We start from the raw sequence: 26,178 nt of genomic DNA on the forward strand, positions 1-26,178 counted from the left end.
AGTCCCCTAGACTTAGAACTACTTAAACTTAACTAATCTAAGGACATCACAAACATCCACGCCCGAGGCAGGATTCGAACTTGCGACCGTAGCAGCAGCGCGGTTCCGGACTGAAGCGCCTAGAACCGCTTGGTCACAGCGGCCGGCATTTGCACAATAAAGATGAAAATGTGGGTGTATAAATTTAGGTAGAAAATGACCGAACGCGAAATACTGACTCTTCTAAACGAACCAACTTGTACGTACGAGAAAGAGAAAAAACTCCTTTAACTAATTTTTGTTTTATGGGGAATAGGCTCCTTAAGTGACTAACGTTTCATCTCCTAATGCTGGAGAGATAGTCAGAAGTTGTTAAGATTCATACAGCAGTTTCAAAGTTAAATAAGCTCAACAAGTCGAACTGTTTTGGACTTACGGTAGGGAATAATGCGCGCTGTTTGCCTAATCTGGCATTACAGCAAACAACTTCTATGATTTAAATCCCTCAAATACATCAAAACAACCTGTGCAGAGAAGAATCCTTTAAGACAAAAGAATCATTCAAAATGACAAAAATAGCTTTGGCAGCGCCTATTCTTCTAAACTACAAGTTCCGCAATACACGTGACCTTAATGTTCGATTTCAGTGTGGTACCTGTGACGATACAATCCACATGGCAGTACGCACGTACGTGTCCAATGGAAATCTTTTAATGTAACTGAATGAAACAGTTTCAAAAGTGTCTGTGTAATCGTGTGACAGCAGATGTGCTACTTGAAAACGTTGCATTCAGTTACATTAAAGGAATACCTTTGGACAGGCGTCTTTGGGAGGTGTTGCATTCAGTTACAGTAAATGAATGCCATTGGACAGGTGTCTTTGGTAAGCATTGCATTCAGTTACATTAAAGGAATACCATTGGACAGGTGTCTTTGGAAAACATCAGTCACATTAAAGGAATACTTTTGGAGAGGCATCTTCGGAAGGCGTTTCATTTAGTTACTCTGAGAGAATGCCACTGCATAGGTGTCTTTGGAAATCATTATATCCAGTTACATAAAAAGAATATCTTTGGACTGGCGCCATGCAGCTTGCCTCGTCACAGGCCCAACATTGAAATTACGCCTTCAGACAATGGTCTGATGACGTCACGACCCTACTGTTTGTCTTGCTAGGGTTGATTAAGTACGAAACTGCTGTCTGAGTATTTAGAGTCTCGGAGGACGTCTCCAGCACTGGGAAACGAAATTTTAGGCTCAGAAGAATGCTTTGGTCCACACCCTAATGTACAAAAAAAAAGTGACCAAGGACACAAATAAGGACATGGTAAACTATACGGTGTGATAATTTAAGTAAGACAAGAATTTAGAATACTAATCATATATAGTTCATTAGCAGTTTACATTTTTATATTCATATTCAAACTTATGTACCTCTCTGAAATTATCTGTTCGTTCTCGTTTTGTCTTGCACTATAGGGTTAGATGTTATTTAACTTTTTGTGACGTTATCACTGTCGTTAGCCTTGCCTGCATGTCGAAGTTTGAAAGCTACAGCATTGTGAAGACACAGACTCTGCACAAACACAAATATTGTAACCATCAATGACGTATCCATGTGGCGACAAGCTGTAGTGACAACATAATGTTTGTCTCCCTGTGCGGGAATCAAATTGTGGTACCATAAGGGTTGTGCCTATGTCAAATATAGAAGTTTTGATCAGTCCTGGAGGCGTACTCGGAAAGCCGAAGTGGTTACGGGAACTGCTCACGATGAGTGGGAAGTACGGGTTCAAATTCCAATGCAGCACAAGTTTCCATGTATCGCAAACAGCTTACGTCAATGCATAGTCGCGGAAGGCGAATCTGTTTCAAAATTTTTACCACAGCTGTAATTGTCAGTGACATGCATGCACGTCCGAAGGACATTGTATTGTGAAGATACACTGTATACCATAAACACACACACATTGTAACCATCAATGATTTAGATACTTAATATTTGAAATGAGGATGAAACAGAAAGGAACGCCTCCTGTGTCATAAAATTTTTAATAATGAACATGTAACAGCGGAATTAATATACATCGTACTCTGAACTGTCCTCAGCACAACACTATCGTTCAACATAGTCGCCAAGCATTTGTACGCATTTGCAAGATCGTTAAGCCAGTTTGACGTTTCTTAAGTACGGCTGCAGATGTTTCGCTGTTTATTGTGAACTCTAACGCATCTTTCTCCTCAAATCACTTCATCAGCACGTCCTCTATTGGCATCTGTGGCACATGTTGTCGGCCTGTCGCTATCCAATTTACATGCAATTCTCTGTCACCAAACTTCTTTACACAACGCTGCATATTGCTGATGTCCGTTACAGCGTCCCCATACACTTTCATCACGAATGAGGTCCAAACAGCTTTAAAATGACGAGTCAAGAAGCAAGAGTTCTGATTTCGTCACAGGGTTTTAGCCTCTATCAACTCATGCGAGTCATTCAGGTCACCAGACAAACCACCAACCAGAAAGACCATACAGTAAACGGGTACTGTTTGACGCAGCATCACATTCAACGTTGTCACACGTGCTAGTTTTAGAAGCTCCACTCCCATAGTTTTCTTGTTTAAGTCGCCTGTCTCATTAAGAGCTTCAAGTGTCACAGCAAGTTTTCTCCAAAGATAGAATCAACTTCCTGCCAAACTGTGCATAAGAAATACAGTACAACAGTGTAAGAGCAGTTCACTAAAAATCACCTTTCAATTTCATTTTACGCGAGTTCTGAGTCGCTGGTCTGTTGCAACGATTTACCGGGCTCAGGTTCTTAATGATTTCTATGCTGTATGGATGTCAAACACCAGTTGTCTGAACAAGCCGACCAAAGATGGAATTTCGTTCTTGCCTAATTACAATATGGCTGCCACGAAGTGTCATGAGAATTCAAAATATAAATACTTCCCGACTCTTATCATCACATGCTGATATTCATGGCAAGAAATATGTAACGAATTCTTAATGAAGTACAGGCCTCTGCAAATTTTGTTGCCGAATTACAACATGGCGAACTATAGGGATGACAAGAATCTGCATGCACGTCGAAGTTCCATGCTCTGATATCATAGATGTACACCCAGGTAGTACTGGGGTCACAACGTGCTCTCTATTTCTAATCACAATACAGTTCAATTATATTTCATCATAAAGATAAGAAAACTTTCGTCTTTTGCAGCTGAAATTTATTCTTGAGTACCCAACGTGTTTTGTCTATTCATTTTAGGCATCTTCAGTGGCCTACAGTACATGTAAATTTTTAAAATTATACCATACATTTTTTAGATTTTTGCAGTTCATTTAGATCTAGCAATTTCTGTTTACAATTACATGTTGTTGCTTTTTACTTACATTCATTTCTGTGTTCTTTTCATTCAGCCATTTGTTGTCCTATACATAATATTGCACATAACCTATACTGTAGAAAATTGCGCATGTTTGACATGTTTACGCTGCTCTTGGTCACATGCTTTAGAACTGAAGGGTCATGGGAACTGGCTGGGAGATTGGAGTGGGATGCTGAGTTGGAGATGGAGGAAGGGTGGTGGTGGGGTTTTGTCCCTCTGTCTGCTTTTCTTTTTTGGAGTGTATGTTCTTTTCTAGAACATATGAGAATTTCATTGTTAGTTAAATGGAACTGTACTTGTTCTGTAGAAGTCTGTTCTGCACTCTGAATTAATTTCCTTAGTGAAGCACACTTTTGGAACACTTGTGGGTTACTGCAATAGGTGGATTTGAAACATTGAAATGGTCATTTTTGCATGTCGTGAAGGCTCTAAATGGACTGGAATTAATGGTTTTGGTGATTTTGCTTAATTTATTTACTTAGGAAAGAGTAGTTCAAACCTGAAATAGTTGTGTTCTGTTGAGGTCTGAGTCACTGTTGTGTTTTAACTGTGGAATGTTTGGTCGTTTCTCTACAAGTAATGATCATTTGCTTCTTGTTTGACACTAGTATGTGTATGATTTATTATGCTATCCTTTGGTGTGAATTTGGAATGGAGAACATTCAAGTGCCTGCACTGCATGTTGCTCCACCCTACACAGGTATAAGTATAGATACAGAAGGCTTGGTTGCTTTGTTAGGGAAACATATAGGGGAGATTCTTGAGGCCTGTAATGAGAGAATTATAAACGAAGAGAAGGCTGCTTATGACAGAATAGGAGAACAAATGAGGGAGAGTAGTGAGGAACTGAAGGCTGATTACAAAATCTAGAGAGAAATATGTGGCCAGACAGAGTGGTCTTAAGGGATTGATAAGGGAAACAAAAAAGCAATGAAAATATAAGATCAGTGAATGACAAGAGCAAACTGTTGTACGAGATGAGATTACAGTTCTTCATGAGGAGTTTGTGGCTAAATTTGCTTACACAGTAGATAACAGACTGGAATTGAGAGATGAACCTGAGTTAGCATTGGTTGCAATAAATGTTTAGTATCATTTACGTGTAAATTTGATTGAGAAACAGCAGGAGACCCCAGTAGTGATTAAATTACTAGTGAGAAGTGAGTTCACAACTACTGCAACCCTTTTGTTGAAAATGAGTGTGACTTTCTAAATGATGTGCCAACAAAGGCCTAAGCTCCCAAACTTGTCGTTTACATTCTGAAACATATAATCTTCTTTCTTTCTGTTGGCAGATGGATGTGATGTAGTGTCCGATTTCAATCACTGTGCTGCTACCAAGAGAAGTGGAACTCTAATCTGTTTGAGAGTTGGTGAGTTTAACGAATCATGTTGCAATTCCCGTGATTTTGTCTTTATATGAAATTACTTTTCTGTAATCAAATTGCTTCACTTTATCTTTATTGTGTAACCAGGCAGCATCCATATATTGTATTTTATGTGCAATATATTTATTGTGTTAGGATCTTTTATATTAGTGAGGTATCAGTCAAGCATTTAGATAATTTTTTTTCCATTTGAGAGTCATCTATGGAATGAGAAATATTTAGTGTTCTTGAAGATTGGGTTTGATGAGATAGTTTAAGTGATTTTTCAGTTATAAGGGTTAGTGAGGTCGTGTGTAGTGATCTTAAAAATGATAATTTGACTAGGAATTGGGTTGCCATATGTTCTGCATATTTTGTTACTTTTATTTTATCCATTGATAAGCTCATTATCCTTATAGTTTAGGCGATCTCTTCTTTGAGTGTCATGTCTGGTTTGATATTATACAGTGTTGTTCCATATGGTTGTTTTAGTATTGAGTAGCTGTAGGTGCTTCGTCATGTGAGTTTCATGAACATTTTAATATAATGGTATTAGACATGTCTGAATATTGTATGATATAGTGAACTGATAATGTTTTTGGTTATTGTGCGTCTGGAACTGTTATATGTGATCATGAGTGGATATTCTCTGTGCAGTGGGGTTTGGTACAAGATGTGAATGAAATGCAGAAAAATTTATGCCCAGAGCATGTAACCTTTTCTTGATGTTTTATTATTTCTTTGGTTTGATTAAGTTTTCCTGTGAATGAGTGAAAGCCTTCTTCGGTAGAGACCAGTCCTTAGACAAGATAGGTTAGTCATGATCTTACATTTTGTAAAACATTATATTTTCTTGAATTAACAGTTCTGAGTGTATGATTGCACAGTTGTTTCCATCAAGTTTGATCCTGCTCTTGTACACTGACAATTGAGTTTTGATTTTGTCATTGGTTGTGTTTGGTTTGTGTGATCTATCTAGGTAATGTGAAAGAGGTTTTGCCACTTCTATGATTAACACGTAAACTGTGACAATGAATGTGAAACTGATATGTAGTGAAGTTACTATCTTAATCCTGAGGGCACATGATGACTGCATATGTGATCCTTGTAGGGAGCATAAGGTTACATAAGCTGTGACAGTACACATTTCACCTTTTATTTTCTGTGATGTTTACTACTTTGGCCCTGTCCTATGTCCATGTGAGTATATATCTTTTATTATCACTGCATTTGGCGTGAAAGTCTTTGATTTAGTTGATCATCTGTGAGAAAGTCTATTATCCATGTGAAGTGAGAGTAAATTGATTAATTCTAGTTGTATGAGCCATAAAGGATAATAGCAATTAAGATATTGATGTGGGGTTTTGCTCCAGTGACGTCTGATTATGTTTTATAATGGTTTCTCCAGACTGTGTTTGTGTGCAAAGTTGTTTGTAAGGATGTTCAGAATTAAATGATGACATTAATTCATTTGTGGCTGTATTGATTATTGCTTATGATACTATCGGTGATGGATTTTTGTATTTTCTCTAAGGTAGAGGATGAAACATGATGGTTTTAAGGTTTTATGTTGTCTTGGGATTAGTAGGAGGTGTAAAGATTATTCGTTTAACAATTGGCTGGAGACTGTTATTGGGTGACGCTTTTTGTTGTAATTGTAGTCTTGTGCAGTAGTCTGGAAGACTAGACAATGCTGGATCTTGTAATTTTGATTAGGGATTTGTTTTCTAGTGTCTGAAGGAATAGGACCAGGCCCATGTGAATTTATGATGATGTTTTGTGATTGCCTGTGAATGAAAGAGTAATTCTGTATGCCATAGTGAGAACATTAATGTTTTTTCTGCTGTCTGGAGCACTGCAGCCTATTTGTTCTTTGAAACAAATTAATAAGAATATTGTTGGCTGAATAAGGATAAAGCATTAAACTTTAACCTAGAGTAAGATTCACAGCTTGTATGCAATTGGAGGTTTAGAAGGAAACTAACTGAGATTTAATTTTACAGAGATGAGAAACCACAGTCCATGCACAATGAAATATGCAGAGGAACTGATAAAAAATGAAGTGCAGACATTGTAGGATTGATTAAATAAGAGCTTGTGTGGAGATGGATAGTGGTGTCCTGGAATCTGAGAATGATAATTGTAAATTTTGTTTGCTTCCTTTTTCAGTGTATGTTAGTTAGGAAAGGAGCATAAACATTCTACAGGTAACAAAGTATGCACTTCGATAAAAAAGTATTATACACTGTAATTTTCCTTTTATCTTAACTGAAACGGTTTATGTCCTTCAGTGGGACATGGATGTTTTGGGACATAATTGATGACTATATTTTCAATTTCTGTGAATAATGTTCTTCTTTCTTCTCACTGTGGTAGCTATAATTTGATGTGAAACACATAGTTAAACATGTGAGTTATGCTTCTTTTTCAGCTTTTTCCAGGTGTAGAATGAATGTCCCCCCATGAAAAATGGACCTTGCTGTTGGTGGGGAGGCTTGCATGTCTCAGCGATACAGATAGCCATACCGTAGGTAAAACCACAATGGAGAGTTATCTGTTGAGAGGCCAGACAAATGTTTGGTTCCTGAAGGGGCAGCAGCCTTTTCAGTAGTTACAGGGCCAACAGTCTGGATGATTCACTGATCTGGCCTTGTAACATTAACCAAAAAGGCCTTATTGTGTTGGTACTGTGAATGTCTGTGAGCAAGGAGAAACTACAGCCGTAATTTTTCCCGAGGGCATGCAGCTTAACTGTATGTTTAATGATTATGGCATCCTCTTGGGTAAAATATACCGGAGGTAAAGTAGTCCCCCATTCGGACCTCCGGGTGGGGGCTATTCAGGAGAAACAAAACTGGCGTTCTACGGATCGGAGGGTGGAATGTTAGATCCCTTAATCGGGTAGGCAGGTTAGAAAATTTAAAACGGGAAATGGATAGGTTAAAGGTAGCTATAGTGGGAAATAGTGAAGTTTGTTGGCAGGAGGAACAAGACTTCTGGTCAGGTGAACAGGGTTATAAATACAAAATCAAATAGGGTAATGCAGGAGTAGGTTTGAAATGAATAAAAAAGTAGGAGCGCGGGTAAGCTACTATGAACATCATTGTGAATGCATTATTGTGGCAAGATAGACACGAAGCCCATGCCTACCACAGTAGTACAAGTTTATAAGCCAACTAGCTCCGCAGATGACGAAGAGAATGAAAAAATGTATGATGCGATAAGAGAAATTATTCAGATAGTGAAGGGAGACAGAAATTTAATAGTCATGGGGACTGGAATTCGATCGTAGGTATAGGAAGAGAAGGAAAAGTAGTAGGTGAATATGGATTGGGGCTAAGAAATGAAAGAGGAAGCCGCCTGGTAGAATTTTGCGCAGAGCATAAGTTAATCATAACTAACACTTGGTTTAAGAATCACGAAAGAAGGCTGTATACATGGAAGAACCCTGGAGATACTTAAAGGTATCAGATAGATTATATAATGGTAACACAGAGATTTAGGAACCAGGTTTTAAATTGTAAGACATTTCCGGGTCCAGATGTGGACTCTGACCACAATTAATTGGTTATGAACTGTAGATTAAAACTGAAGAAACTGCAAAAAGGTGGGAATTTAAGGAGATGGGACCTGGATAAACTGAAAGAACCAGAAGCTATAAAGAGTTTTAGAGAGAGCATAAGGGAACGACTGACAAGAACAGGGGAAAGAAATACAGTGGAAGAAGGATGAGTAGCTATGAGACATGAAATAGTGAAGGCCACAGAGGATCAAATAGGTAAAAAGACAAGGGCTAGTAGAAATCTTTGGGTAACAGAAGAGATACTGAATTTAATTGATGAAAGAAGAAAATATAAAAACGCAGTAAATGAAGCAGGCAAAAAGGAACACAAACGTCTCAAAAATGAGATCGACAGGAAGTGCAAAATGGCTAAGCAGAGATGGCCAGAGGACAAATGTAAGGATGTAGACAGTTATATCACTAGGGGTAAGACAGATAATTCCTACAGGAAAATTAGAGACCTTTGGAGAAATGAGAACCACTTCTATAAATATCAAGAGCTCAAATGGAAAACCAGTTCTAAGCAAGGAAGGGAAAGCAGAAAGGTAGGAGTATATAGAGGGTCTGTATAAGGGTGATGTACTTGAGGGCAATATTATGGAAATGGAACAGGACGTAGATGAAGATGAAAGGGGAGATATGATTCTGCGTGAAGAATCTGACACAGCACTGAAAGACCTACGTCGAAACAAGGCCCCGGGAGTGACAACACTGCATTTGAACTACTGTTAGCCCTGGGAGAGGCAGCCCTGACAAACTCTATCATCTGGTGAGCAAGATGTATGAGGCAGGTGAAATACCCTCAGACTTCAAAATAATATAATAATACCAATCCCAAAGAAAGCAGGTGTTGACAGATGTGAAAATTACAGAACTATCAGTTTAATAAGTCACGGCTGCAAAATACTGACACGAATCCTGTACAGACGAATGGAAAAACTAGTAGAAGTCAACTGCGGGGACGATCAGTTTGTATTCCGTAGAAATGTTGGAACACATGAGGCAATACTGACCCTACGACTTATCTTAGAAGATAGATTAAGGAAAGGCAAACCTACGTTTCTAGAATTTGTAGACTTAGAGAAAGCTTTTGACAATGTTGACTGGAGTACTGTCTTTCTGAAGGTGGCAGGGTCAAATACAGGGAACGAAAGGCTGTTTACAATTTGTATAGAAACCAGTTGGCAGTTATAAGAGTCGAGGGACACGAAAGGGAAGCAGTGGTTGAGAAGCGAGTGAGACAGGGTTGTCCCCTATCTCCAATGTTATTCAATCGGTATATTGAGCAAGCAGTAAAGGAAACAAAAGAAAAATTTGGAGTAGAAATTAAAATCCATGGAGAAAAAATATGAACTCAGAGGTTTGCCGATGACACTGTAATTCTGTCAGAGACAGCAAAGGAGCTGGAAGAGCAGTTGAACGGAATGGACAGTGTCTTGAAAGGAGGATATAAGATGAACAAAAAAAGAAAGCAAAACGAGGATAATAGAATGTAGTCAAACTAAATCAGATGATGCTGAGGGAATTAGATTAGGAAATGAGACACTTGACGTAGTGAAGAAGTTTTGCTATTTGGGGAGCAAAATAACTGATGATGGTCGAAGTAGAGAGGATATAAAATGTAGACTGGCGATGGCAAGTAAAGCGTTTCTGAAGAACAGAAATTTGTTAACATTGAGTATAGATTTAAGTGTCAGGAAGTCGTTTCTGAAAGTATTTGTATGGAGCGTATACATGTATGGAAGTGAAACATAGACTATAAATAGTTTAGACAAGAAGAGAATAGAAGCTTTCGAAATATGGTGCTACAGAAGAAGGCTGAAGATTATATGGATAATCACATAACTAAAGAGGAGGTACTAAGCAGAATTGGGGAGAAGAGGAATTTGTGCCACAACTTGATTAGAAGAAGGGATCAGTTGGTAGGACATGTTCTGAGGCATCAAGGGATCAGAAATTTAGTATTGGGGGCAGCGTGGAGGATAAAAATCATAGAGGGAGACCAAGAGATGAATACACGAAGCACATTCAGAAGGATTTAGGTTGCAGTAGTTACTGACAGATGAAGAATTTTGCAGAGGATAGAGTGGCATGGAGAGCTGCATCAAACCAGTCTCTGGACTGAAGACCACAACAACAGAATGCATGTAGTTTAACGCTAATACTAGAATTAATATTGTGATGCTTTGTTAATGATGTCTATTCCTCTTTAATGTAACTGTCTTTGTGACTTGTATTGTAACATTTGTATATTTTTTGTGCTTTTGCCTTGATGATAATTCCTCTCCTGTGGAGCGGCCCTGGTGACTGTTGCATTACTGCCTTTGTGCACTTTGTATAGTCACACCTCCATTTATTTTATTTCTTTGTCTATTCCTAGGAATATATCACGCTGTCTTATCTTGCATTGCTTCATCTGTAGAAAGTGAAATTGTTCATGGAATAACTTGTCTCGTTTGTATCATAATTTAGCAATTGCAGATGAAGCTTGAAACTTTCATCTCCTCTTGTATTTTCCTTAGCTGTAAGCGAAGAGGCTGTGCACATGCCACAAAGGTGGCGTGCCATTGTAATTTGTACTGATTAACATTTTATCTTGTTATATGCTGTTTTTGATAGTATGCAATGCACTTTATCATAAGATTAATTTTTCTTTTTTATGGTATGGATTATAAAATTTGTTTTGGTGTGAATCTTGTAGATTTGTGTAATCTGAAGGGAAACGTGAGACACTTATTTTAGATATCTAAATTATGTTTAAGATAACAACAACTTTACTCTCGTTCTTACGTACCACAAAAAACTTGTTATAAATATGTAAATTATGTTATAGAGTATAATGACTTAACTTTCATTCTGTGGTGGCGTGTAGAAGCTGTTCCCGAGGTGGAACATATGCAACTGCATTGTACATAAGTGGTAATCGGATTACTTTCCTTAGGTGAAGCAAATTTATTGTGTATTCATTTATGCAGGACACATTTTTTAAATTTCTCTAGTCAGTTAAACAATAGATTTCTAGATTTGAAAACCAGTTTCAAAAGGCGGTTAGCTGTAGCTGGAAGACCACTGTGTTGCACTGACTTTTACCTCCACAGTAAGTTTTAGTTGTCTTTTACATGTCATTCTCAGTGTACAAAGAAGAAGTTTTTCTTTTGTATTTTACCATCTGTAACAAAAAATGAAAACAAAATAATAATTTCAACAAACTGGTATACAAAATACTGAACCTATTCACCCTTGATGTACTGAGCTGATTCGCTGGAAATGCGAACAATTTTTTCCCTTAAGTTGGTAATGCTGCATGAGTTTATTACTGTGCTGGTTAACGCCATAACATCTTCTCCAGAAAATAAACTTACTCTGCAACGAATACTTCATTTAATAAATTACTAAACGAATTGTGATTCATATATTCATTCGAAACCAAAGTTATTTTACAAAGCAGAACATTTACAGAATTTAAAACGACAGCAAAATATTCACACACTCCAACTCAGCAATGTACTCACGTAACAACGTCTTCTACATTTTCAACATGATGTATAAGTTCAGCGGTTTCCACCATATTGCAACCCAGGCAGAAAAGTGACACAAGTTAAAAAAACTGCAATTTTTATTTTTTGCGACTGAAAAATAGTGCCCCAATGTGCACGAAAAAGATCACATCTCTGTCTCGCAATTTGCCCACTTCAGAACAGTTGTGTGAGTTTTGTTGTAGGCTGCTTCACGATTCGCCACGACAAGAACAGTGTAACTTCAGCGTTGCTGCTAGCAAGTGTGCATGGGTCATTCACAAAGAGACGCACATTCTGCATGTAGAAGATAAGCTAAATGTAATTTTTAATATCAATGATATTTACAATGTCTGTGTTTATACAGTGTCTGTATCTTACATTATAATATCCTTCAGAGATGCACGCGTGTCTGAAAGAGCAGAAATTGTTTTAACGATTGCGACTCTTGTAAATGTTACGAAATTTCGTGCGTTGCAGAATACGATAAAAACGACGAACATTTCTGTTATAAAACAGGTTCGTACTGAATCCCTTTTCTCGGCGAAAAGTATTCCTACAGTATATAAGCCCATTTATCATTCTGTGTTTTCGTAAATTAAAATGGCTATAAGCACTATGGGACTTAACATCTGAGGTCATCAGTCCCCTCGACTTTGAACTATGTAAACATAAGTAACCTAAGGACATCACAGACATCCACGCCCGAGGCGGGATTCGAACCTGGACCGTAGTAGCAGCGCTGTTCCGGACTGAAGCGCCTAGAACCGCTGGGCCACAGCGACCGGCTTTCGTAAATTACGTTCCTTAAATTGTACCTAATTGATGTTCTTTATTACTCTGTATTCATTTTCATAAATTACAGTTTTGCATTTTGTACCTCTCTTATACGACAATTTCAATTTGTTATTCCATTTTTATTTCAACTGTAGTACTAATTTTGCCTGATGGACGTTCGAATGTCGTGTTACATTGCACTAAGTAAAAACGAAGTACATTATCTGGGGTGGAAAAGTGGCAAAAGTATTACGTGAGAGGTCATAACAAAAACAAATAAAAGATTTTAGAACATCAAGAAAAGTGACACAATGGAAAGAATTAATTAATAATTACCTGATAGCACCTATCATTTGAGGTGGTCCGTTCCAAAACTGGTCTTATCCAATTTTTTTACGAAATGAGTGAAGCCTACTCAGATTTTCTTCTGTACCCGGCGCATTGACTGATTAGTCTATATTCACTCAAAAGTTGTTCTTTACCGTAGAAATCACTAGCTAAAAATCGGTCATCGTTCCAAAACTTGTCTTATTTACTCCAAGTGTCGTTCCAATAGTCGCCTTATCCTAGCAGCCAATGAAATTCTTCATATTTCAGTCAAAGGAAACGCGCGATATTTTTCCCGCGTTCTTACAGCTGTCGTCGGTAAAGTCTGAAGACGTGTGCAGTTTTGTGACAAAATAGGAGTACGATGGAAGAAAGAATTACTCCAGCTCTAAAAGGCATAGCAAGTTGCCGTAAAAGTGATCCTGCTTTATGGAAGAAAAGCAAGGAAAAATATAAAAGGTAAGAAAGACGTCAAATTTGTGCAGTGTGTTTACACGACTGGTTTAGGCTCTAGTGTCAATGATCAGTGAACGCATAAAAGTTAACAAAACGGCGGTGGTGGCTGCTGAAAATAAATTTTAGGTGTTCACAAATTTTTAGTAATACAATAAATTGTTTGCGCAGATAATTTTTTTATTTATGGTGACGAGCAGTTTCAAAACTCTCAGGGCTTTATCATCTGTAGTAGATGGCCCCAACACTTACTCCCTACAAATTTTTGGATCCAGATAAACCTCAGAGTGTGAAATAGCATTTTTTGTAACAGTTATGATGACGGTCTGAACAAATTTATTCAGCTACAACCACTGAGAATAATAATATTAGTAATAATGGTAGTAAAAATAATTATTGGCATATTTGAGTAGTGTGCTACCATCTAGCGGGATTAAGGACGTAGAGAATTAGCTACAAAAACATTTTGGATTGGAGTGGAAGGTGAATGAAGAACTGGCTTTCAACAAGAATTTTTTAGCGTCCAATACTGGAGAAACAAATTACTCCCCTGAAGAGACAATCAACGAATATTGTGAAACTAATGAGGATTTGACAGACTTCGTTATTCGAATTCTGCTCTGTGAATAATTATGTAGAATCATTATTGTTTACTATGAACTGTGTTTTTTAAGTTCTAATAAATGAGTATAAACTGAGTGCATCAGCACTATCACAAATGTACAAAAAAGTATATTCCTGAGTACATGAACTATGCACTTGCAGTGTGCTGCAACAAAACTTGTCTAATCCTGGATATAAAGCAAGGTAACCAATTTCTCGATGGGAATAATTACATTCCCAATTAATCATGACTTTATTTATCAATATTATGCATTCCTACCAGGAAAAGAGTACAGTTTCTGCCGGTATTAAGAAGTTTTTAGTTTTTTGTGTCTCCTGTAAAATTTCTTATCATGGATAAGGCAAGTTTTGGAACAGACCGCCTCATTTGGCAAGTACAGAACTACATGTGCATATTACTGTTACATAGACTATAATGGAATTTGCAGCCAAAACTACTTACTTGAAATTTAAATGACGCTTATACTATTTCAATTGCAGTTTTATAATAAAATCTTCTCAAGTTGACAGCCGAATCAGTGCGCGAGAGAAGGACGCATTGACTCGGCTATCAACCCGAGGAGATTTTATCATCGAGATTCACCGAGAAAGCCTACATCCTCATATAAGTTTTATAGTATTCTTTAAGTCGATTTTTCTCAAGTATTGTATTTTTGAGTTGTGTCACTCTTCTTGCCGAGGTGCGATATGGTAGCACCTCCTTCACCAGTTTGCATGTGACGGCCAGAAGGAATTTTGTAGAACTGATCCGATCCATCTTCCAACCTGATTCGTCCGACCATAGTCTAAGTGAGACCAACAGATGTCGTACTCAGTCGAGAGGTGACGGTGGTGTCGGCCGCAGTAGGTGCCGGCATTGCTTTGGCCCTGCCGTATGTCAGGGTCCAGGTCAGGCCCGTGGCCCACGTAAGAGGCCTGTAGCGTTAACCTGTGGCGCCCCCGGCACGGCGGCGGCCAGCTCTTGGGCAGAGCAGCAGGTGATGAGACCTTTGCTGGGTCGGTTCCAGTTGCGCCTCGCCCAGCCCGCCTTGGTGCACACGTTTTCGGGGCACACCTGCGTCAGCACCTCCACCGCCCTGCACGTCGCGAACGGGTTGTTGAGCCCCACGAAGACTATCGCCGTGCCCGACCGCGGGTCGTGCACCAGCTTCCAGAAGAACAGCGGCACCGCAATGCGGCGGCCCCCCGCCAGGTACAGCTCCTCTGTGTCATCCAGCGACAGCACGCCGTGTGTCCCAGTCCATACCTGCCCAACGTCAAGGAAAAAAGGTTTTTTGTTTCCAGTGTAAAATTTATAGCATAAGACAAGTCGAGTAGCCAACTCCTTCCCAAAAGTGTCTTCTCTGCACTCATGGTCATAAATTACGGATAATTACAGAATGTGGTGCCACGCAACGAGGCACTACACAAAACTGGCGCTATAGCATAGGCACAGATCTGTAAGTCCACAGTATTGGTGATAAGTTGAGAAAACCGTCCCGAAGCACATGTGCTACAAAACGCCACTATTTTCCCGACATCAATATGGGATATGATCACCATGCACACGTACACAGGCCGCACAACGGGTTGGCATGCTCTGGATCAGGTGGTCGAGCAGCTGCTGGGATACAGCCTCCCATTCTGGCACCAGTGCCTGTCGGAGCTCCTGAAGTGTCCTAGGGGTTTGAAGACGAGCAGCGATACGTCGACCGAGAGCATTCCAGACGTGCTCGGTGGGGTTTAGGTCTGGAGAACAGGCAGGCCACTCCATTCGCCTGATATCTCATGTTTTAAGGTACTCCTCCATATTGGCAGCTCGGTGGGGCCGTTCGTTATCGTCCATCACGAGGAAGGTGGGACCCACTGCACCCCTGAAAAGGCGGACATACTGGTTCAAAATGACGTCCTGATACACCTCACCTGTTACAGTTCCTCTGCCAAAAACAAGAAGGAGTGTACGTGCACCAATTATAATTCCACCCCACACAATCAAACCACGATCTCCATACAGGTCCCTTTCAAGGACATTAAGGGGTTGGTATCTGGTTCCTGGTTCACGCCAGATGAAACCCGGCGAGAATCACTGTTCGGACTCTGGACTCGTCCGTGAACATAACCTGGGACCACTGTTCCAATGACCATGTACTGTGTTCTTGACACCAGGCTGTATGGGCTCTCCTGTGACCAGGGGTCAGTGGAATGCACCTTGCAGGTCTCTGGGCGAATAAACCGCGTCTGTTCAGTCGTCTGTAGACCGTGTGTCTGGAGACAACCGTTCCAATGGCTTTAAGGTCCCGGGCAAGGCTACCTGCAGTACTCAGTGGTCGTCTGTGGGCACTGATGGTGAGATATCGGTCTTCTTGTGGTGTTGCACACTGTGGACGTCCCGTACTGTAGCACCTGGACGCGTTTCCCGTTTGCTGTGATCGTTGCCATAATCTCGAGATCACACTTTGTGGCACACGGAAGGCCCGTGCTACGACCTGCTGTTTTTGACCAGCCTCCAGTCGCCCTAGTACTCTACCCCTCATAACGTCATCAATACGTGTTCTATGAGCCATTTTCAACACACAGTCACCATCAGCACATCTGAAAACGTCTGCACACTTACTCGCTGCACTGTACTCTGACATGCACCAACACACCTCTGCGTATGTGGGCTGCTGCCAGCGCCACCGTGCGACCACCGCAGGTCAAATACACTGCGCATGGTCATACCTCGAGGTGATTTCAGCCCCCAAACCGCCCACCAGAGCGTTGTTTCGCCATGTATCAACATTATCCTTAATTTATGAGCATGACTGTACATCTCCTGTGTATACTACAGTGAAATGCGTGGCAGTGAGTACTTCTGGTTGTACCGAATATCCCAGTTCTTCCTTTCTCATTCATTTAACAAGCGTGGTAAGAATGATTCCTTAAGTTCCTCTGTCGGCTCTGTCGTACGTGGGTGGTGTGAATGGCTGGTAAATTTCCATGAAAGAATGGAACATTTTTGTTGCACCTTCATATTTGGTAAGTTTGATTATTACAAGGAACTTTTACAGAATTCCAACAATATACAGCGCACAGTTCATTTTTGACATCTGTCATGATTGGTCAGTGTGGCGACTTGAAACATCTTAATAAAAATTTTACGCATTCTGAAATCTCTGAGAAGGTGAAACTTCTACGTTATTTAATTCTGCTGCTAAGTGAAACTGAATGCAAGTGAACCTACTTTCTTTTTACTTATTCTTTATCATGTCAACACTGACCTCAATATTCTAGCGCTACGCAATCGGACTGCTCAAAAAATGATAACCTGACTTCAAATAATTACTACAAAACAATGCCCCTTAATTAGAGGAAATCATAGCAATAACCTACACATCACATAAGTCACTTACCTCACAAAAATCTTCATTACCAGAACTACAGCAATGCCGCAAGCATCATTATTGCCAGGTAAACGAAAGATTCTAACTACTGAGGGCTACTGATAGGCATGTTGTTAGCAAAGGAAAGATTTTGTAGCAAAGCAAACAATGTATTTACCTTAAGAATGTAACACCCAGTTCAAAAATTATATAATCGTCCATGACATCCAATTCCAAAAATTAAATAATCATGAATAATATTCAGTCTCAAAGTCGGACACCTCTAGATCGTCCGCTCGTGCTAATACAGCAAACCTCCAACACAGTTAATTACACTCCTGGAAATTGAAATAAGAACACCGTGAATTCATTGTCCCAGGAAGGGGAAACTTTATTGACACATTCCTGGGGTCAGATACATCACATGATCACACTGACAGAACCACAGGCACATAGACACAGGCAACAGAGCATGCACAATGTCGGCACTAGTACAGTGTATATCCACCTTTCGCAGCAATGCAGGCTGCTATTCTCCCATGGAGACGATCGTAGAGATGCTGGATGTAGTCCTGTGGAACGGCTTGCCATGCCATTTCCACCTGGCGCCTCAGTTGGACCAGCGTTCGTGCTGGACGTGCAGACCGCGTGAGACGACGCTTCATCCAGTCCCAAACATGCTCAATGGGGGACAGATCCGGAGATCTTGCTGGCCAGGGTAGTTGACTTACACCTTCTAGAGCACGTTGGGTGGCACGGGATACATGCGGACGTGCATTGTCCTGTTGGAACAGCAAGTTCCCTTGCCGGTCTAGGAATGGTAGAATGATGGGTTCGATGACGGTTTGGATGTACCGTGCACTATTCAGTGTCCCCTCGACGATCACCAGTGGTGTACGGCCAGTGTAGGAGATCGCTCCCCACACCATGATGCCGGGTGTTGGCCCTGTGTGCCTCGGTCGTATGCAGTCCTGATTGTGGCGCTCACCTGCACGGCGCCAAACACGCATACGACCATCATTGGCACCAAGGCAGAAGCGACTCTCATCGCTGAAGACGACACGTCTCCATTCGTCCCTCCATTCATGCCTGTCGCGACACCACTGGAGGCGGGCTGCACGATGTTGGGGCGTGAGCGGAAGACGGCCTAACGGTGTGCGGGACCGTAGCCCAGCTTCATGGAGACGGTTGCGAATGGTCCTCGCCGATACCCCAGGAGCAACAGTGTCCCTAATTTGCTGGGAAGTGGCGGTGCCGTCCCCTACGGCACTGCGTAGGATCCTACGGTCTTGGCGTGCATCCGTGCGTCGCTGCGGTCCGGTCCCAGGTCGACGGGCACGTGCACCTTCCGCCGACCACTGGCGACAACATCGATGTACTGTGGAGACCTCACGCCCCACGTGTTGAGCAATTCGGCGGTACGTCCACCCGGTCTCCCGCATGCCCACTATACGCCCTCGCTCAAAGTCCGTCAACTGCACATACGGTTCACGTCCACGCTGTCGCGGCATGCTACCAGTGTTAAAGACTGCGATGGAGCTCCGTATGCCACGGCAAACTGGCTGACACTGACGGCGGCGGTGCACAAATGCTGCGCAGCTAGCACCATTCGACGGCCAACACCGCGGTTCCTGGTGTGTCCGCTGTGCCGTGCGTGTGATCATTGCTTGTACAGCCCTCTCACAGTGTCCGGAGCAAGTATGGTGGGTCTGACACACCGGTGTCAATGTGTTCTTTTTTCCATTTCTAGGAGTGTATTAGCCTCTAACCTCCATCACTGCTCACTACTCACTCCCAATATCCATCACTGCTGGCTGTCCACCTCCAACTGCGAGTCCGACCAGCCACAGAGAGTCTCTTACAGATTGCCACAGCGCAGTCAGAGATTTAATACAGAGCGCTACCAACATACAAACACATAAACAGCCTACTTACAGACTGCGATTGTAAATGGATAAAACAGAGTTTCTTGCTGTTATCACTCATTTTAATTTGGAGAGCTAGATTTCCCATAGATCAAAACAGTTTGCACTATCACTGAAAACCATTCACTAATGAATCGACAAATTTAAACGTGGTCCAACAAGCACCGAAAGCGAAGCAAGCACCGACCGCCCAACTGAAGTCGCTAGAAAGGGAACCAATAACAAAATCCATGATATGATAATGCAAGACTGCTGAATAAAAACTAATGAGAGTGCTCAGTTAAGCGAGTGCACAACACCCTGCACAGAGAATTGACTATGAAGAAGCCGTGTGTGAAATGGGTGCCGCAGTTGCTCACAGTGAAATGGTTCAAATGGCTCTGAGCACTATGGAACTTAACTTCTGAGGTCATCAGTCCTATAGAACTTAGAACTACTTAAACCTAACTAACCTAAGGACATCACACACATCCATGCCCGAGGCAGGATTCGAACCTGCGACCGTAGCGGTCGCGCGATTCCAGACTGTGTCTCCTAAAACCGCTCGGCCAGCTCGGCCGGCTGCTAACAGTCGATCAAAAGCTCATCTGGCACATTTTAACACAATATATGGCGATGTTTGATCGCAATCCTCAAGACTTTTAGCGCCGATTTATGACTGTTGATGAAAACTGGATACATCATCACACACGAGTCGAAACGGCGATCAAAATAATGCACAAAGGTCGCTTAAAGTGCACCGAAGAAAACAAAGGCCATTTTATCAGCTGATATGGTGATGACCATTGCTTTTTGGGACTCCAGAGGAATAACCGCCATAGATTATTGGGAAAAAGCAGAACTATAACTAGACCCTATTATGCTTCTTGTTGAACCGTTTCAAACTTACGTTAGCTAAAAAATACCAACGTTTGCACCCAAAAATTGCTCTTACACCATGATAATTCACCGTCCCATGCATCAGCAATAGCAGAGACGAAAGTGCATGAATTGGGCTTTGAATTGTTTCCTCATCCACCCTTTTCACCAGACTTGGCCACAAGTGAGTTTTTCCTGTTCCCTAACTTGAAATTTTGAATTGCTGGTAAGAAATTTTCATAAATTGAGAATATGATAGTTGCAATCAACGAGCATTTTGTAGAGTTTGATAGAACCTATTTTCACGATGGGATGAAAAAGCTGGACGATCGCTGGACCAAGTGTACATCCCTGAAAGGAGACACTGTCGAGAAATTAGGCGGATTGTTTACGAAAAAACTTTTTTTACCAGTCGTATCAAACCATCCTCGTACACAAGGTGCTTGAAAAACAGCGTCATATTTTACTACAGGAGGTAATATTGATCAAAACTAGAAGAAAACATCCTATAAGAGTATGTCCAGAAACCAATACCTGTTAAGGTATGGCCGGTCGGGGTGGCCGAGCGGTTCTAGGCGCGAATCCTGCCTCGGGGATGGATGTGTTTCATGTCCTTAGGTTAGTTAGGTTTAAGTAGTTCTAAGTTCTAGGGGACTGATGACCTCAGAAGTTAAGTCCCATAGTGCTCAGAGCCATTTGAATCATTTGTTAAGGTATGACACAGTCTGTAGTCTCGTTCCCATCTGTTACATAGAAGTAGACATATGCGGTGTCGCATCTGGCATTTTGCCACATCCTTCAGCACTTCTTTTCAGTGAATCACATGCTCTTTCAAATACATCTGGCTTCAATCGGACTGTGCCTTGATCACTCGCTCCCATAACGTCTGCACAGTGTCGATGGATTGAGCCTATTAAATGTCTCCAAGGCAGGAAATCCAATGGATTCAGGTCCGGTGATAAGACAGGCCATGCTACAGCATCTCATCGACCATCATCCATGAACCATGGCGGTGGACTACAGTCCCACGATCTCGGGAAACTGAAGCTATTAACGGAAAATCCATGGCACAGATCATGGATCGGAATATACGCTCAGTGTACCCTGTTAGTTGTATTTGGTATGGGTCCCACACACTTGAGCAATATTTTAGGACAGCTTTCTCCCATTACCCTATCATTGAACCGAAGTTTCTCATCTACTTTCCCTTTGCCCAAGCCATTTCATTTAGTAAGAGCTAACCAGGTATTTTTTGAACTAGATCGATATGGTGAAATGGTTAAAACCCTGTGCTTGTATCTAGGACGATGACGATCCAGATTACGTTTTCCATGGCTCCCTTGGATCACTTACGGCAAATATCGGACTGGTCCCTTAGAAATGGTCACGATCTAGTTTCTTCTCCAACTCTGCCCTGTTTGATCTTGTCTTCAGATTTGCCTCCACACAGTTTAATAACGTTCCTGATTGGTGTTGCATGCACTGTACAAAGTTGTGCATGAAAGGGAGAATAATGTGCAATTATTTCTCTCCCAGAAACATGCAATGGGTTAACAAGAATTTGTGGATACTTGCATGGGCATCTGATATTTTGTTTTGGGCCATCCCAAAGAGTTTCAGGGGGTCACTCACGGGGCCTGCTTACTCTTGATCGTTCTCCATGTGTCGCACTCACAGTTTTAACCAGATGCACGCAAAAACTGCTATTTGGAAGACAGTGTCGTGCCACGGCTCTCTCGGGCATAGCAGAAGTGACACATGAATGACTCAGCAGAGAGACGTCATGGCACAAAAAGCCTCAATGGTGGGAGTTCTTGCACAAGAATCTGTATTCAGATTTTGCTAACATTGCGGAAGTCGTCATCTGATCCTCCTGAAAAGCAGTTACCACACCATCACAGCACAGCAGGATTGCAGTACCGTTCACATAGGAGAAAGATTGGGCCACCAAGGCAGTGATGTCATGACTGACCACTGGATGTGCCTTAGAACCTCGTTCTGCTACAAAGAGCGTGTTGTTATTTCAGCAATAGTGATGAACCGAGGTAACATAAGCATCGCTCATTTTAGACAAATAATATCTCACACCACTAGGAGCAGATACAAGGAGAAGTCTACATCAGTCAACATACTGAATTGGATCTTCAAGCCACCACTACTATATTCTGTCTTCGCTAGCGAGTCTGCCTGAGTCTGAATGCTGCTGACGTGATGCTTACCAGCCAGTGGGCCACTTGCAGTCAACCCTCCATCCACTGGACGCCATGTACCATGGGTATCTGCAGTTTGTACCTGGGACACTTAGCCACTCAGCTGTCATCACCGTATGAGGGTAAACTCTGCTGCTGCTCGTGTTGCCCTGTGCAGACAAACTTTGCTGCTGTTCACACTTTGTGAGCAAACTTCTTGGCTGCCAGTACTGATGCTGCCATCTGCACCGAGGTCCATGCTTCGTCTCTGCACACTTTGATACGTCCTGCATTGACCCCCGCGACTGCGCAGCCAACACGGCTGACTTCACGGAGTCTGTTACAACGAAGAGACTGTGAGCTGATACACCACTGTACCAGTGGAGTTATAACCACATAGCTTCACCTGCCACCTGTCAAACAGGGGAGACACCGCATGTGGGCCAGACAGAAGCCCACTTGTGACTTAATCGTGCTTCACCATCCAACACCAACTAGTATCTTGGGGGTGCTGACCACTGTATGATACAATCAACACTGAAGTAATTTGGCAGAGAACAAACATTTGATTGAATTTCCTGTTTTTATGATTGAAGGTCGGAAATCCATCTGGTACATAGCCACCACATCGATACAACCCCACCTTGGGTGGAGAGCTGATGACCATCCTGAGCACTGAAGGCCCAGCTCCACCACCAACCATGGAGGTCACTCACCTCATGGCCTCTACAACAGTAATCTGACCATTCTCATTCATTATGGTAGCAGGTCATCCTAGTTGCACGGAGCCCTGTTGTAAAAATTCAAAAATTCTAAATCACGTATGATCATGTTACCAAAAGAAAAGGGACATTTTTTTGCGTAATTAAGATATCCACAGAGGACCTGCATGCAGCATGCAGTTTTTCGAAATTGCTTCCCGAGTTTCCAAATGAACATGACGTTGAGCTTCATTTATGTGTAGCTGCAAACATGATTCACATGACTGTGTAACATGTCACAGTGTGTGTTGCTGACACTCTGTCCACTGTTATCTAGAAAATAGAAAAAATAGAAAACAGAAAAAATAGATTGCTAGATTACCTTTATTACTGGTTTTATTTAAGGTTTATGATTTTTCTAACACATATTTTCCTTTATTGGTTGATTTTGGTTCTTATTATTTTATGTTTTATGTGTTTACAATTTTGGCTTTTTTAGTTAAGATGACAATATTTTTGGTTCATTTATGGCTTCCTAAGGCTCATGTAGAGGCCCCTATTTCAGGTAGAATAATTCTTGCTGGTGTTTTATTGAAGTTAGGTGGTTATGGTATTTTTCGTGTTATAAAGGTTATTTATTATTTGGGTTTAAAGTTTAATTATTTTTGATTATCTTTAGGTTTATCTGGTGGGGTTATTGTTAGATTTATTTGTTTTCGTCAGGTTGATTTAAAGTATTTAATTGCATGTTCTTCTGTTGCTCATATAAGAATGGTTATTGGTGGATTGATAACTATAAATTGGTGAGGTTGTATAGGTTCTGTTTCTTTAATGGTTGGTCATTTTTTATGTTCTTCTGGATTGTTTTCTTTATCTAATATTATTTATGAACGTTTAGGTAGATGAAGATTATTAATTAACAAGGGTATAATTAATTTGATACCTAGAATGGCTTTATGGTGATTCCTTTTGAGATCATCAAATATAGCTGCTCCCCCATCATTAAATTTGGTAGGTGTGCTTAGATTATTAAATAGAATTATGTCTTGATCTTCTTTTAGATTTTTTGCTTTAATTTTTTTTATCTTTTTTAGAGCTGTTTATACTTTATATATATATTCTTATTCTCAGCATGGTAATTATTATTCTGGGGTTTATACTTGTTCTCTTCGCTACTTTCGTGAATATCATCTTTTACTTTTACATTGATTACCTTTAAATATTCTTTGTTTAAAGGGTGAATATTTCTTTGTTTAATGTGCTAAAGTATTTTAATTAAAAATATTGTTTTGTGGAATCAATGATATGAAGTTTTTCATCTTAGGCCGTGAATTTATTTTCTATTTGTTCTTTGAATTTTTTTCTTTATTCTTTTCTAGTTTATAGCATTTCCAGGTTTAGAGGAAGTTTTTGGCAATAGTAACTGTAATAAAATCTCTGAAGTCCTGAAGACAGCAGGGACACAAATGGGGAGTGAATGGTTACCTATAACTCCTACTGTTCCAGTTATGAGAGTCATCGATGTCGGGAAGATATTTTTAGTGAGGAGACGGGATAAAATTTGGCTTTGCTGGTCTGTCATAACGGTGTTTTGGTTGCATCTAAGGTGTGCTTTCCTTCTAGAGCAGGATATGTGTCACTACAATATTTAAAAACGGACCGTCTGTGCTTCCACAGCATTCATATGTTCCTCACGTTACGTTTAGCTCCGACACACTAACTCATTTTTTATCCACTGAACTTCCTCTAAGGAACTACCACAGTAAACGCATGTCTGATTAATGAAATTTATTTATTCTGCGTCGGCAACAAACAAGTTTCTTGAAAAGAGATATATGCCATGTTAGGAAATCTTTTTGATAGCATTTGGAGGGTTTTCTTGTACAGAGGTGAAACATGTACGATAAGCAGCACGGACAATACAGATATGTCAAAAGTGGAGCTGCAGAAGGATACTTATGATTAGATTTGTACATCAGATTAGTAATCAAGACGTACTGTATCTAACAATTTGACAAAAGAAAGGAGTCGGGTGACATAACACATCCTCAGCATTTAATGAATGTTCAGTTGGTAACTGAGAAAGTGTGGCGTATAAATTATAGAGGCAATCCAAGGGTTGACTACTCGACTACAGTATGCAGCTTCAAATGGATGTAGGTTGAATCTGTTATACAGAGATGAAGAAGTCTGTATAAGATGGTCAACTTGAAGAGCAGCATCATACGAATCTTCCAACTGAAGACCACAACAACAGCAAAAACAGCAGCAACAAAGGAAGTTGGGATTACTCAACAGACCTAAAGCAATTACTGAAACCATTGTAATTGAGTGACAATACGGATGCCAAACAATTGAGTTCTACATGAGTGATGTGTTTACAATAGCAAAAAAAATGTTGAGAAAATGTAGGAATCCAAACTGAATTCAAACTGCGCAAGCCAACTTACGATGTGCGACGACGGATAATCCTAACTTGCGTACTGCTGTCACTCCCTGTCTTTGGTGTTCCATTCGCGAATGGTTGCTAATAATCCGTCTGAGATCAAATCTCTCTAGTTTTACCTTTGTGGACTTCTCTTGAGGTATCCATAGGAGGGTGAAATATAATAACTGATTCTTCTAGGAAAGTGTGCTCTCGAAATTCTAAAATTTAAACCACACTATGATGCTGAGGGCTTTGTATCGTCGACCACCGGAGATGGATGAGAATCTCCGTGATGCTTTCGCGCTAAGTAAATTAACCTGTGGCAAAACGAGCTGCTTTTCTTTTGATCTTCTGTATATCCCCTGTCAATCCTATCTGACACTAATCCCAGAGACCGAAGAGCAACACTCAAGTGTTTGTTGAATGCAGGTTTTGCAGACGACTTCCCGTGTGGGTGGGCTATACTTTCTAAGGTTTTTACCTTACGTGAAGTCAGTTCATATAATCATTCCACTTTAAATGGCTCCGTATCCTTCCTTCTAGACATTTTGTTGATGTTGCTGCTTCCAGTGATTGTTCTGCAATTTCCCGTGCACTCATACGAGTAAAATAACAGTTCTTTCTGCTTCCTTATGCACAATATGCTACGTTTGTTTATGTTAAGCGCCAACTGACCAAGCATCAAGCCGCTGTACGTTTTCCTGCATTTCCATACAGTTTTCTAACGTTGCAACTGCTCT

The 26,178-nt window shown here is 40.9% G+C and overlaps 1 protein-coding gene across 1 annotated transcript in view; it reads right to left on the reverse strand.

Annotated features, from left to right (window-relative positions):
- Positions 1–14,885: 14,885 nt before the first annotated feature.
- LOC126176561 (uncharacterized) overlaps positions 14,886–26,178 on the reverse strand; it is a 129,084-nt gene continuing 117,791 nt past the window's right edge. Inside the window, exon 5 of the mRNA XM_049923720.1 lies at positions 14,886–15,242. Within this exon, the coding sequence (XP_049779677.1) occupies positions 14,886–15,242 (357 nt within the window). The remainder of the gene's footprint in view (positions 15,243–26,178) is intronic.

Source organism: Schistocerca cancellata, chromosome 3 (genome assembly GCF_023864275.1).
Source record: "Schistocerca cancellata isolate TAMUIC-IGC-003103 chromosome 3, iqSchCanc2.1, whole genome shotgun sequence".
NCBI classification, from domain to species: Eukaryota; Metazoa; Arthropoda; class Insecta; order Orthoptera; family Acrididae; genus Schistocerca; species Schistocerca cancellata.